Source organism: Meles meles, chromosome 2 (assembly GCF_922984935.1).
Source record: "Meles meles chromosome 2, mMelMel3.1 paternal haplotype, whole genome shotgun sequence".
Lineage (NCBI taxonomy): Eukaryota > Metazoa > Chordata > Mammalia > Carnivora > Mustelidae > Meles > Meles meles.
In genome coordinates this window covers 165,295,402-165,307,969 of record NC_060067.1, presented here as the reverse complement: position 1 = coordinate 165,307,969, position 12,568 = coordinate 165,295,402, and the positions used below count along the sequence as shown (strand labels likewise).

Genomic DNA, 12,568 nt, shown 5'->3' with positions numbered 1-12,568 from the left:
ATGCCTTCTCATTCCGTCAGGCTCAAATTCACCTCAGTCATTCATCCAACAAAATACCCTCTCTCCCCACTTGATGGACCTTGAGGGCTTCCTCCCTCTGGCCCCAACCACAGGGCCCTGTCTCTTCTCTGAATAACAAAACCCGCAAGGGCCCTCACTTATCAAACACCAACAGATTCATTACAGGGCGGGTTCTGGGCTCGCTCCATTCCCATGACAGCCCATGAGCAGGCTGATGGTACACCCATGTTCCAGATGAAAAATGAGAAAATTTGGCAAGGTTTCACAACTTCTCCAAATGCACACAGCCAATAAGTAGGTAAACAAGGGTGAACACTGAGTTCCGACTCCAAGCCTGTGCTCCAGTCTTGGACTGCTCGTCTCTACCCTCCCACTCACGCCCTGTCCAGTGCGAGGTACTGAGTTGACCCACACAGGGCAGGGTCAGTGGTTTGGCCTTCTGGATGGTTCCCTGGGGCCTGTACGTTCGAAGCCCATCCTGTGCTCTTATGGGAGAAGCCCATAAGAAGGCCAGAGTGTACGTGAGGGGAGACCTGCTTCCCAGCTGCTCTTGGACTTGGGCCAGGGGGTTAGCAGGGAAACCCATCCTGGTGCACATTCAGAGCTCCCTGCTAGCTAACGAGCTCCCTTAGGCTGCTATGTGCAGGAAAACACACACAGACACAGAACTTCCCTCCTTACTTCACCGCCATGGAATCTCTTCCATAACCACAAGGGTTAGTTTTTTTTTTTTCTCAGAAGTTCAACTCCAAAAAAGAAGAGAAGATGTGAAACACTGAAACACAGACACATTTTTCTTTCTTTTCTAACAAAGGGCTCTCTAGACTTGCTGGTTATACATTAAGACCAACAGCCTAGAAGCTTTTAATGCACCTCGCACATTTTTCAGATTAAAATGAAAGTCTGAATGCTGTCTCTCTTGCCAGAGATAAGAGTTCACCCAGATCTCCAACAAGGCCTTCCTCCAAGGAATTCACAGAACCTTCTAGACTCATCCTACTCAGAACTCATCTTGTCCCCAGCACGGCTCGAGCCCTGTGAGTGAGGACCAGCCACTTCCAAAAGGGCAAATCAAGGTGCAGGGAGGTGAGGCCCTGCCTTGCTTCAGCCAGAGGGGCTGGTGGAAAGAAAGGCTGATGCAGGAGCACCACTCCTGGACTCCCAGGCTTCTGTCTGCACGACATTTCACATTTTCAGCGTCTGTGAATGACTTGCAAAAATTCCACAATGTGACAGTCTGGGGCTGTCGCCAAGGAGAAAAATTACCAATTTCGAAAGCCTAGTTGAAGATTGCATCAGGTAAAGATACAGGGTGAGGCAAGGCAAGGCCAGCAAGCAAGCCAGCCTGTAAGGACATCATAATTTCAGTACGAAGCACCCCCGTCCTGGGAGGCATGTTGGTAAGGGCCCCATCTTAGGCAATTATCTTCCTTCCCTCTGTTTTAGAAGCTTTCCTTGAACATCAGCCCAGGCCTTCCCACCTGAGAAGGCAGCGCAGGAGAGGTGTGGAGGAGGGCGGACGGCACTGGTGAGATACTCCAGCACGCAGTCATTCCAACGAGAATGCACGGCTGGTTCAACCTCTGCTGGCTTCCCCCTACTGCTAACAGCTTTCTGAATCTTGCTCTCTAAGCCCTCAGCTGCCTTTATTCAGTGTTTCCACCTTCACCGCCTCAAGCCTCCCATCACTGCCCCAATCCCATCTCCATCTGCCAGGCAGGTGGCAACAGGGGAACCTCAGGAATGAAATGACTGGAACTCTGTCATTTCACATAGGCCGAGTGTCTCCTTGGTGTGGAGGATTTGCTGACCCGGTCCAGCTCTCACACCAGCTTGCCGGCTGCATAGTTATGTCTTGCTCCAAATCTTCCCATGGCTCCCCAGGCCTTAGGCTCCCAGGTCTGACCATACCACAGCCAGCGACTTTCTGACTGCCACAGACATCACTCCTTAAAGCCCAGCATTGAACCTCACTGGAATTCTCTCTTCCTTCTCTCTGAGTCCTACTGACCTCAGGGACAATCTCATTCATGCATTTGAACGTGTCTGTTGAATGCTCCTGGCACCGTGTGGGGCCCTAGCATGCACAGGCCAACCCGACACACCAGTCTCTTGCTGTCACTCCTGACAGGATACAGACAGCACCATCTCCCCCACAAAGCTCCCCTCCCCCAGTATCTGGTCCACAGAGATTGGATTTCTTTATTCCCCGCACTTTTGCTTTTTTTTTTTTTTTAAGATTTTATTTATTTATTTGACAGAGAGAGAGATCACAAGCAAGCAGAGAGGCAGACAGAGAGAAAGGGGGAAGCAGGCTCCCTGCTGAGCAGAGAGTTCAATGCGGGGCTTGATCCCAGGACCCTGAGACCATGACCTGAGCCAAACGCTTAATCCACTGAGCCACGTAGGTGCCCTGCACATTTGCTTTCTGAGTTGCTCAGTTAGTCCTTGACTTAGCCCGACCATCTTGCACTCTGATTATTTATCTTTCCAATGTGTTTTTGCCAGCTCAGAACTTTGAGTTCCTGAGGGCAGGATGGTGCCTTATTCATTTCTGTCTTACCCATGGCCCCTAATCCCAGACACGACACAGAGTGCGTCCTCAAACATTTTTGGAAGGAACCAATAATGGTTTTTATAAAACTCTGATCACAGGAATTCGTCTTAGCCGGACATTGAGCTCCCAAGCTAAAAGTGTAATAAAGACTCCCTTTATTCTTTGTTTAATGCAAAATAAACAACCAGGCAGCATGTTTCTCTTCATAGCATAAACACTACGTGTGTGACCTATGGATGGACAAGTAGGATGTCTACACTCTCTCCATGCTCACTCTTGTCATCCTGGCTATTTACACCCTCCCTCGCCTCTCAAAACCTGATGCTAAGGAAGTTTCTGGGCTGAATTAAAAGCTGATCTGATCCTCAGCACACAACTAGACAATTTAGCTATGTGGGTATTCTCCGTAAACAGCATGAGGCATGCTGTAGTTGAAGAATCTGGCCACACCGTAGATACCTTTTTTTTTTAAAGATCTTATTATTTATTTGACAGAGAGAAAGAGCACAAAGCAGGGGGAGCAGCAGGCAGAGGGAGAGGGAGAAGCAGGCTCCCTGATGAGCAGGGAGCCGATGCAGGGCTCCATCCCAGAACCCCGGGGTCATGACCTGAGCCGAAGGCAGATGCTTAACGGACTGAGCCACCCAGGCACCCCTGTAATTATCTCCTTTTGATAATCGAATCAGGAATTCACAGAGTAAGGAGCCAAGTAAGAAGACACATTCAATATCCAGGGACTTCCACCGGGTCTGATGGATGAAGGGGAAGAGAGAAGGCATTGCCGTGACGGCTCAGCTCTGTGGGATGGCCACCAGTCGGGTGGGGGTGGTGTGGAGAGCTGAGGTCATTCTGAGCCACCAGAGGAAAAAACCAGCACTCTGTCCGGGCCCTCCTCCTATAAATCAAGAGCCTTACAAGGCTGCTGGAAAACCGAATGCTCTGTATTTCATTTTCCAACCTGAAAGTGCTGGGGTAGGTAACAGAGACTGCTTCTTTGGGGAACAAGGAAGCCCTCCAGTCTGCAGGAAGCTGGCGGGACACCTGCTTCAGCAGCCAGTCCCTCTGAGCCTGCAGTGGGGCTGAGGCCACAGCCCAGCCAAGTCCTGGGCCAAACTCCCAGCTGGGGGTACCTACTGCCTCTCAGGGTAATTATCACCATGGTAACTAAGTCATGATCTGTGGAACTGTCCTTCATGACTAGACTGTAATCTCCAGGAAGGCAAGGCTGTCTGTTTCATCAATCTCTTTATTCCCAGTGCCTGGCATCTGTCTGGTGCTTGATTAAAACGTATCAAATGAATGCAGGACCAGATCCAGCATCCAGCTAACTTAGCACCAGCCTTGGGGGCGTGGAGAGGGGCGGGGGGTGGGATTCCTTGGCACTGACCCCTCCGGCATGGCTGAAGTGAGTCATTTGAACGGCTCCGGTCCAGGGCAGCCCCACCTGAGCCACCTGAGTGGGATCGCCCCACAGAATGGATCCCCTGCCTGGGGGGTGAGAGTCTCATGCCCACTTCTCCCATTTTGCATCCCTTCTGTATCTACCCTCCATATCCTCTCCTGTCTCCCTTTCCAAACGGCCACAAACTCCCCATCCCAGCCACACGTTCGAACTTCGAATCCCTGCTGTCCGCCCCTTGATTTCATCTCAGGTAAGTTATCTCACAGCTTGTTTCTTTCATCTAACAGGTAAGCACGATGTCGCTTATTTGCTTATTTTGCTTCACACACAAATCATAATCATATCTATCCTCTTTGAAGAGTTGTGCGGACAATGCCCCGGCCAGGGATCAGGTTCCCAGGTCTGTCGGGATGAGCGCAGTGTCAAGTATTTTGTTTTGTTACCCGCACACATGCCCTTTTGCTTTTCAGAGGCTCTGACCTATTTTTCAGTTGGGAAAATAGGTCACCCTGGAACTACTTCTCTTGTGCTCCTTGTGGTGGCTGGCAAGCCCCAACCACATAGAGACTCAGTAAATAGAATCATGGGATGTTGGCACCGGACAGGATCTTATATGTACATCCTTTTGCCCAAACTCCCCGTGAACGACGAGACAAACCCTGCCCAGCTGTATCTGAGCGGTCCTGCTCAACGGGGCAGCGAGACTAGGGATTCAGAGGCCATGGGCTTCCACTGTAGCTTTTCACTCCCTCGCTGGGAGGGTCTGACACAAACTGCCTGCTTGCTCCCACTTCTCCTCCTGCCCCAGAGGGAGGCCATCCAGCTATCCTGCAGCCATCAGGGGAAACAGGACTATACTGAAGCTTGGAGGGGCTCCCACCCTCGAAATTGGACAGAGATGAGAACAGACCCCCTTTCTTTCCTAAACCACCCAGTGTAACCCATTGCACCCACGCTCTGGTGGAAGGGGGGAGGTGGGAACAGGGGGCAACTTTCGGCTGGGAAGTTCTCAGACCTTCCTAGAGGCCCCAGATGCTGGTCAGATAAGGCTGCTGCTGCGAGGGAAATCTTGAAGCATTCTGGCAGCTGAGGGTCACTAATAACAAACCTGGGCTCCTGGAATTTTAAGAATTCACATCAGCCTCGGTTCCATGGTTAAGAGAAGAAAGAGCTTTTTCAGGTCTCGTGCCCTTCCAGAAGAATGTGAGAGCGTGGAGGGTAGGGGTACCAGATTCTCCCAGCTCTGGCCTCCTTTCCCTCCAGGGGCTTCTCCAGACCTCGGGGCTCCCTGCTGTCACAAGGAGAAAGTGAGGCTTGGGGGCCACTCGAGGAATGGGCCCCCTCTAAATCTCACAGCCCGGGGGTTTCCGATCAGTCCTGGTAACCTAACTGCCTTTGCAAGAGAGCCTTTAAAAAATGGGTACGGAAGAAGGCGGCATGAGGGGGTGAAGAAAAGGAAAAGATATGTATGTTCCCTAATCTCACAACACATGGTTCCAGCCCTGAGCCCTTCTAGGACACATGAGTTCGCAATGTGCACAACAGCTAGTGTGGAGAGGTTGACTCAGGAGGGCATCTGGATTTGCAATCTCTTCTTATCTAATGCTTTTTCCAGCTTGTCCACTGCCACAGACAGGAAACAAAGCCTCTCGAGTTAAGAGCCTCTGAAACCCTGGGAAGTTTAGCTGGGGTTCTATTTCCTAGGTTTAAAAAGGATCTGTTTGCTCAGAAGCAATAGTATTCTGCATGGCAGACCTTGGTCCTGCTTGCCTCTTTTTGAGAAGGTTTTGAGGCCCGGCCTCTGACTCGTTTGCCTTATGAGAACGCCGCTTTTGCAGTCCAGAGACCCAGGAAGGGTCAGGCACTCCAGACGCAGAGCTCCAAGTCTCAGGCTCCACCAGACCAGAACTCAGGCATCCTGCCTTCCACTCTGGAGTCTAAGACAGGCTCCCTAGCAAGATATGACTGCATACAGTCTGTCTGAAGACCGGAGAACTGCAACTCCCCCTGGCGAATTTTTTGGATGCTGTGACCCGAGGTGGTGGACTGAGGTTGGGGGTGGGGGGTGGGCCGTGAACCTAACGAAGCACTTTATAGCCTGCTAAGTGCTTTGACAGAAATCATCTGAGTTTCTTCCTCTCCAGAACACTTAAAACTCCCTTGTAAATGATGAGTGCATGCTGTGTTGTTTTGATGGAGAAACCATCGCCACTCTAGATTACAGATGGTCATAGCCCGAAGGGACGGAATTCAAGCAGCAAATCTTCATAAAGAGAATGGACCTGCCCTGGCTGCCGGCCAATAGGTAGCTCAGGGGCCAAACCTGTGAACTCTCCTTTGGTGGGGTCATTCCTATGAAGGAGATGGGCTTCCTCCCTTCTTTGGAACAGAATCCGTGAAGTGTCAAAGAGCCCCTGGGGATGCCCCAAGCAGCTGGAGGAGTCCACTGGAAACACAGTTAGCTCACTGAGCGAGATTCATCAGCCGGGCCCCAGGGCTTAGTGACTCATGTCTCTGGCATTCCAAAGTGGGATGATCTTGGTCTAGACTGATGCTCAGTTTTCTTCCACTCTCTGCTGGGGGAATTCCAGTGCTCTGGAGAAGGCACAAGCCTGTGAGGGTCACCTCTAATGGTCTGTGATCTGCCCCCAAACTCCAGGAGTCAATGAGGAGGGACGCTGGAGTAGAGTTAGAGATCCTGGTTGTACCCTTCAGAGTAGGGTGGGAAGAGAAGGGGGGATGGGGGGGGGCGAAGTGTCCTCATCTCCTTCGTTGGGCTAGTCATTTGCCCCTGGAGTCATAAGCCAGAGAGAAAGCATTAACTGACAACTCTTTTTGACCACACTCCACTCTTGGCCACTTTTGAATTTATGGACCCCAAACTGGGGAAGTCACGGGAGGGCCTTAGTGCTCACATGTTGATGTGGAAGAATAAGGGCCAAAAGTCTGCTCCTGCTTTCAAGGCCAAGGTTGGGCGGGACCAGAGAAGAGGCAGAGAGAGAGCCAGAGCACACAGCACACACACCAGCGGGCAGCCCTTCCATGTGTATGAGAGAGAGAGAGAGAGATGCTGATTCCCACAATGGTGTGCACTGCCAACTGCCAGCTATGGGCATCCCCTGCGTGGGCTTGGTGTACTTTTGTAAATACAGAGTAATGAGGGATCTTAGAATTTGACAATTGCCTCACCCGGCTTCCTTCCCAGTGCAGGAATCTGGCTGCACGTTCCTGGCAGGAGGTCATCCCGCTCCTGCTGGAACGACTCCTGTGACGGGAGCTTACTACTTACAGGGTAGCTGCATGCGCTGTGGGGCGGTCCTAAGTATTAACAGTTTCCAGGCGGAGCCAAAATCTACGTCCCGTTACCTTCTCACCCATCTTGGTCCTGGGTTAGAATCAATCACACATCTTCTCCATGATAGCACGGCTGAAACTTAGAGAACCCACATGACGCCCCTCCTCTCTCTCTTCTTGTCGCCAAATCTTCCTCTCCTCCTTTGATATGGTTTCCAGACCCGTCTCCAACCTGCTGGTCCATCCTCGGGGTGACCTAGCTAAGAGATGGCCCCAGATCTGAATCCTGACCTCGGGTCTTGATCTAAAAAACAGTTTAGGGGGGGCGCCCGGGTGGCTCAGTGGGTTAAGCCGCTGCCTTCGGCTCAGGTCATGATCTCAGGGTCCTGGGATCGAGTCCCGCATCGGGCTCTCTGCTCAGCAGGGAGCCTGCTTCCCCCTCTCTCTCTCTCTGCCTGCCTCTCTATCTACTTGTGATCTCTCTCTGTCAAATAAATAAATAAAATATTAAAAAAAAAACAGTTTAGGGGAAGAATCTTTCCATCAGTGCGTCAGTGCACGTTCACATTTTGGGATTTTGTTTGTTTGTTTGTTTTTTACCACCATATCACAGCTTTGGCTTATACAGAGCTTGCAGGGATTTTAAAGATGCAGTCACTGTCCTGGGCTTTCACTCTCTGGCTGATTTTTTTCTTCCAATCAACCTTGATATAGGACCTTCTATTCATCCCACTCTATTATAGTTTGGGTCAATTCTCTCAACATCCTGAGGTTTTTCTGAATCTCGTTTAATAACGTTATATTCCAGCAATCCCTTCTAGTTTTGTGTCCCCTATAACCTTTTCCAGGGCACATTTTAATCACCACATAAACTTCTGCTGTTAGAAAGGCAGCAGCCAGGCCCCAGGAATGATAGCTCGAGACCATCCGCTGTGTTCACGGATTTACCTGCAGGCTTTCCCGGCACCGTTAGTCATCCCACAGTCACCCACTGAACTGCATGTCCACCGGTGTACATCTCTTGCTCTCACCCACAAACATCTAAAAGGGGACATTTCTGTAGCCAAGAGGAAAGATTCCATGACACAGCTATTACATGAGGTATTTTGAGAAACTTCTCAACATCCCACAAATATCCCTGTAAGTGGTCTGGGCGGCTCCCTACCCATCGGGCCAGCTCTGACAGGAAGCGTGAGCTTTAGCCACAAAGTCCTAGATGGACTGGCAACTCTAGAAGTTTCTCCTCAGACATCTGGAGATGTGGGCCCTTTCATGACCTCTGTTCAGCTGATACCAAAGGGAAGAGATTCCAGAGGATGCTCATCAGCTGAAAGCTTCCTCAGTGTCTGTGGCTGGGCAAGAAAGCTCCCAGTGTGGCACAGTAACTGTATGAAGAAGAGGGAGGACTTCGAGGAGCCTGCAAAGGGTGGAAGGCGGTGGGAGTCATGCCACCCTTCCAACCAGTCATCCGCATCCCCCCCCCCCCGCCCCCCGGTAGTCCTCTCTGGGTTACCGTAAGTTCATTTAGGGTCTAGGCTCCTCGCCTTGGAATGACCCCCCCAGCTTTCCAAAGGCACGCATCTTGTCTTCTCAGGTCATAGGGTCACATCTTTTTTTCCCCTAATGGGGTCCCCGACCATGCTGTGTGTACAGCATGCACCCAACAAATGTCCAGAAAAAGACAGGTACTGGAGTACCTGATGGGGTACCTGATGGGGGGCTCCATCAGTTACGCATCTGCCCTTTGGCTCAGGTCATGATGCTGGGGTCCTGGGGTGGGGCCCTGCATCGGGCTCCCTCCTCAGTGGGGAGCCTGCTTCTTCTTCTCCCTCTGCCTGCTGCTCCCCCTACTTGTGGTCTCTCTCTCTGTCAAATAGATAATTAAAATCTTTTTAAAAATAAAGACAGATACTAAGCTTTTGCGGTGGACTCTCAGCATTTCCAGAATAAAAAGAAGTACTTTTTCCTGTATTTTGGGGGGTCATTTCTCTGCCTATTCTACCCAGTCTAGGCTGCTTTTCCTGGGACCAGATTCAATAGACACTTCTCTGTTGACGTGCCATGCCCAGAGTCCTTTCTCCAGAAGCATTTTTTTCTAATGGTGGATGAGTCTTTTCATTCTCCCCCCGCCCCCAAACCCATGGACACATTGGCCCACCTTCTTTCTATTCAAACCATCAGTGACTTTCTTATGCTTGGAAGCCTGGATCCTCACATGACAATCCAACTTATTATCCCGAGGTTCTAGGCTGAAGAGAGGTCCATTAAAGATGTTACAAATAAGCTCATGTTTCGATTAAGCAGGGTGATGCTACGAAGGAGTGACTTGCTTCTATGTGCCTCTTATCACTGTTTAATTTGATATTTGACCCGTGGAGATTCTGCACCTATGGGGATGACGATCTCTGACATGCATTCCTAAGAAGAAAATTTAGGGGTTGGAGACACTGTTCCTATCAGGTACCCAACGCTATTTGTACTGGATACAATGGTGAATTAGACAGACCCCTCCCCCCCAGAAGCTTCCAATCTCCTTGGAAATTGGGTGCTAATGATCCCATATGAGGTGATAAGGAGCGGAGATAGAACATGTGAAACTGGACTGGACAAGCCCATTCTCCAAATCACAGACTTTATGGTAAAGCCAAGTTGTCGTCGATATCTGGAGCACTAACGCACATCAGATCTCTGCCAATCCCTTCTACTCCTCCCAGATGAAACAGCAGCCTGTGAAGAGTGTCCGCTAGAAGCTGTCTGATCCTGCCAGCTGAGAGAAAGCTAGAAATCCTCTTCCCTGCTTTAAGGCAGGCTTGGACCAGTTCCCAGTGTACTCAGTGTGCTCTAGGAACATATGAGAAAAGAGTGGGACAGTGTGAGTCATGGGAGGAACATGTAAAGACTACAGTCTGGGGAGAACTTCCTCTGAAGCCCAAATAGGGAAATTTCAAGTTGGTTCTAAGGTCAGCTGGGGGGTAAAGCACAGTGAAGGCCCTTTGGTTTGGCTTCATGGCAGATGCCACAGTGCCTCGGGAGTGACATCCAACGTGTCCTCGAGGAGGCTGTCTACTCTGTTTGCCTTAAGCCTCATGTACCTTGTCCATAAGAGCAGTGCCATAAATGTTTGTTGGTTTTGTTGTTTGTGTGGAGAACTTTATTGACGAGCTAACTCGGAAATGTAGCCATAAATGTAGAAGGGTCACAAGCCCTTTGGCCATTTCCAAATGCTGACTTGGGGCAGGCTGGCAACATCAGAATCATCTGAGAGAACTTGCAAAACTAGTCTGGTTCCCTAGTGGGAATTCTGCTTCAGGAGGTCTGGGGTGAAGCCCCAGTATGTGCGTTTGAAAAGTGATTCTGGGGTCGCCTGGGTAGCTCGGTCGTTAAGCGTCTGCCTTCGACCCTGGTCACGATCCCAGGGTACTCGGATTGAGCCCTGCTTTGGGCTCCCTGCTCAGCAGGAAGCCTGGTTCTCCCTCTCCCACTCCCCCTGCTTATGTTCCCTCTCCTCTGTGTGTCCCTCTCTGTCAAATAAATAAATAAAATCTTAAAAAAAAAAAAGGTGATTCTGATCCCCAGCTAGATTTGGAAACAATGGTCCTTTGGTAGCGAGCCTCCGAGATGACCCCCAATGGTCTCCATCTTCTGTATTCACACGCTTGGGTTATCTCTTCCCACACTGTGTATAGTTGGTCTGTGTGACCAACAGAATATAGCAGAAATGATGGTCTATCACTTCCAAGATTGGGTTATGAAAGGCTGTGGCCTCCATGTTTTGCTCCCGTTCTCTCTCTTTTGAATCACTCACTCTGGAGAAGGACAATGGCCATGTCTTAAGGACACCCAGGCAGGCTATAGAGAGGCAGAGGACCAGAGAGCTCCGGCTAATGGCCAGCAGCGAATGCTGGCCAACAGCTGCGTGAGTCAGCTTGGGACAGGGGCCCCTGCCTGAATGTGATCAGTGTCAACCAGCTAAGCCGCTCCCTGAATCCCTTGGAAACTAAGTGAGATCATAAAGGCTATTGTTTGAAGCTGCAAAATTTGGGGGGTAATTTGTTACACGGCATTTGATAACTAGTACATTTTCCTAGCCCAAACGGCAAGCTCCAGACAGAGCCCAGTGGGGCTCTCCTGTGCACCCTCTGTAGCTTCCTTTCACACCACTCCCACATTCACCTTGTCTCTTGGTCAGTATTGACCTACTTACCCCTGTTCATGCCTTGGGGCCTCTGTGCCTCACCCAAGCCATTCTTCGTGTCTGGAATAAGTACCCTTTCCCCACCCACTGGTGGCCTCCCCTTCTCCTGCAGCCCCCCCCACACCAAATCACGTTGGCTTGGGTCCCCTCCTTAGCACTCACACACTCTTCTTGGAATCAGTAGATGAGACTGATGTAGAGACTGAGTTACATGGAAAAAGGAAAATATTGACATGTAGGAGTCCTCAGGAACACAAGACTTGCCTCTATGTGGTTGACCAACGAATTGTCGAATTTGAAACCAGGAATCCTTTTGTCACTGCACACCACACCCACGTCTTCTGTGTGCTTGCAGTCGGTGACGCCCCAGCCATTGGACGAGCAGGCCGCGAGGGTGGCCTCCCTGCCCGTGCAGTAGACATTGTCCAACCAGATGGGCCCTGAAGGAAGCAGAGAAGAGAGAGGTACCAAGGGCTGCATCAAAGTTGGTTTGCATCTTTGGGGGCACCAACATCATCCAGAGAGAAGTTTTCTCTAATTTTGGCAGTTATCGTGGTCATCAATTGATTGTTGGTATGTTCAAGATACTGGATATCATTCTAGGGCATTGGGGTCCCCTTTCCAGAGTAGGCAGCTGACGTCATTTGGGGATGTGTTAGACTGAATGTGATTTGGACAGAAACCAGATTTGAGCCCAGATGTCACATGGTTAGTAGAATGGGCAGAGATTGTGGATGACAAGCTGGGTTTCATTCTGAGAGAGCCACTTAGCCTTGGGACCTTGGTCAAAGCCCTTCTTTCTCATCAGACACCTCAACTGCAGGGTTACATAGAGGTTAGAGAGAATATGTGGCCTGTGTCTAGTTTGTTATTGGCCCTTCATTACTCAAACAAGGTGACAAGGATGACGATGGCAATTGTCATTAGACTGACCATGGTGCAGGCCAGACTCACCTTCCATCTGCAGCAGAGGCTGAACTCTGACCCCTCAGCGAAAATGTAAACCGTTCTGCAACTGAGGGTTTGGAGTTTTTCAGGCATTTTTCTAGGTATCAGTTCCCCTGACTTCCCTACGTCTCAGGGATGGTCATTCCCACCT

At 50.4% G+C, this 12,568-nt stretch overlaps 1 protein-coding gene across 3 annotated transcripts in view; it reads right to left on the bottom strand.

Moving 5' to 3' along the window:
• Positions 1 to 12,568, bottom strand: part of LOXL2 (lysyl oxidase like 2) — an 88,366-nt gene that overhangs the window by 42,535 nt on the left and 33,263 nt on the right. For all 3 annotated transcript variants that reach the window (XM_045998134.1, XM_045998135.1, XM_045998136.1), the window contains exon 3: positions 11,734 to 11,909. In XM_045998134.1, the coding sequence (XP_045854090.1) occupies positions 11,734 to 11,909 (176 nt within the window). The remainder of the gene's footprint in view (positions 1 to 11,733; positions 11,910 to 12,568) is intronic.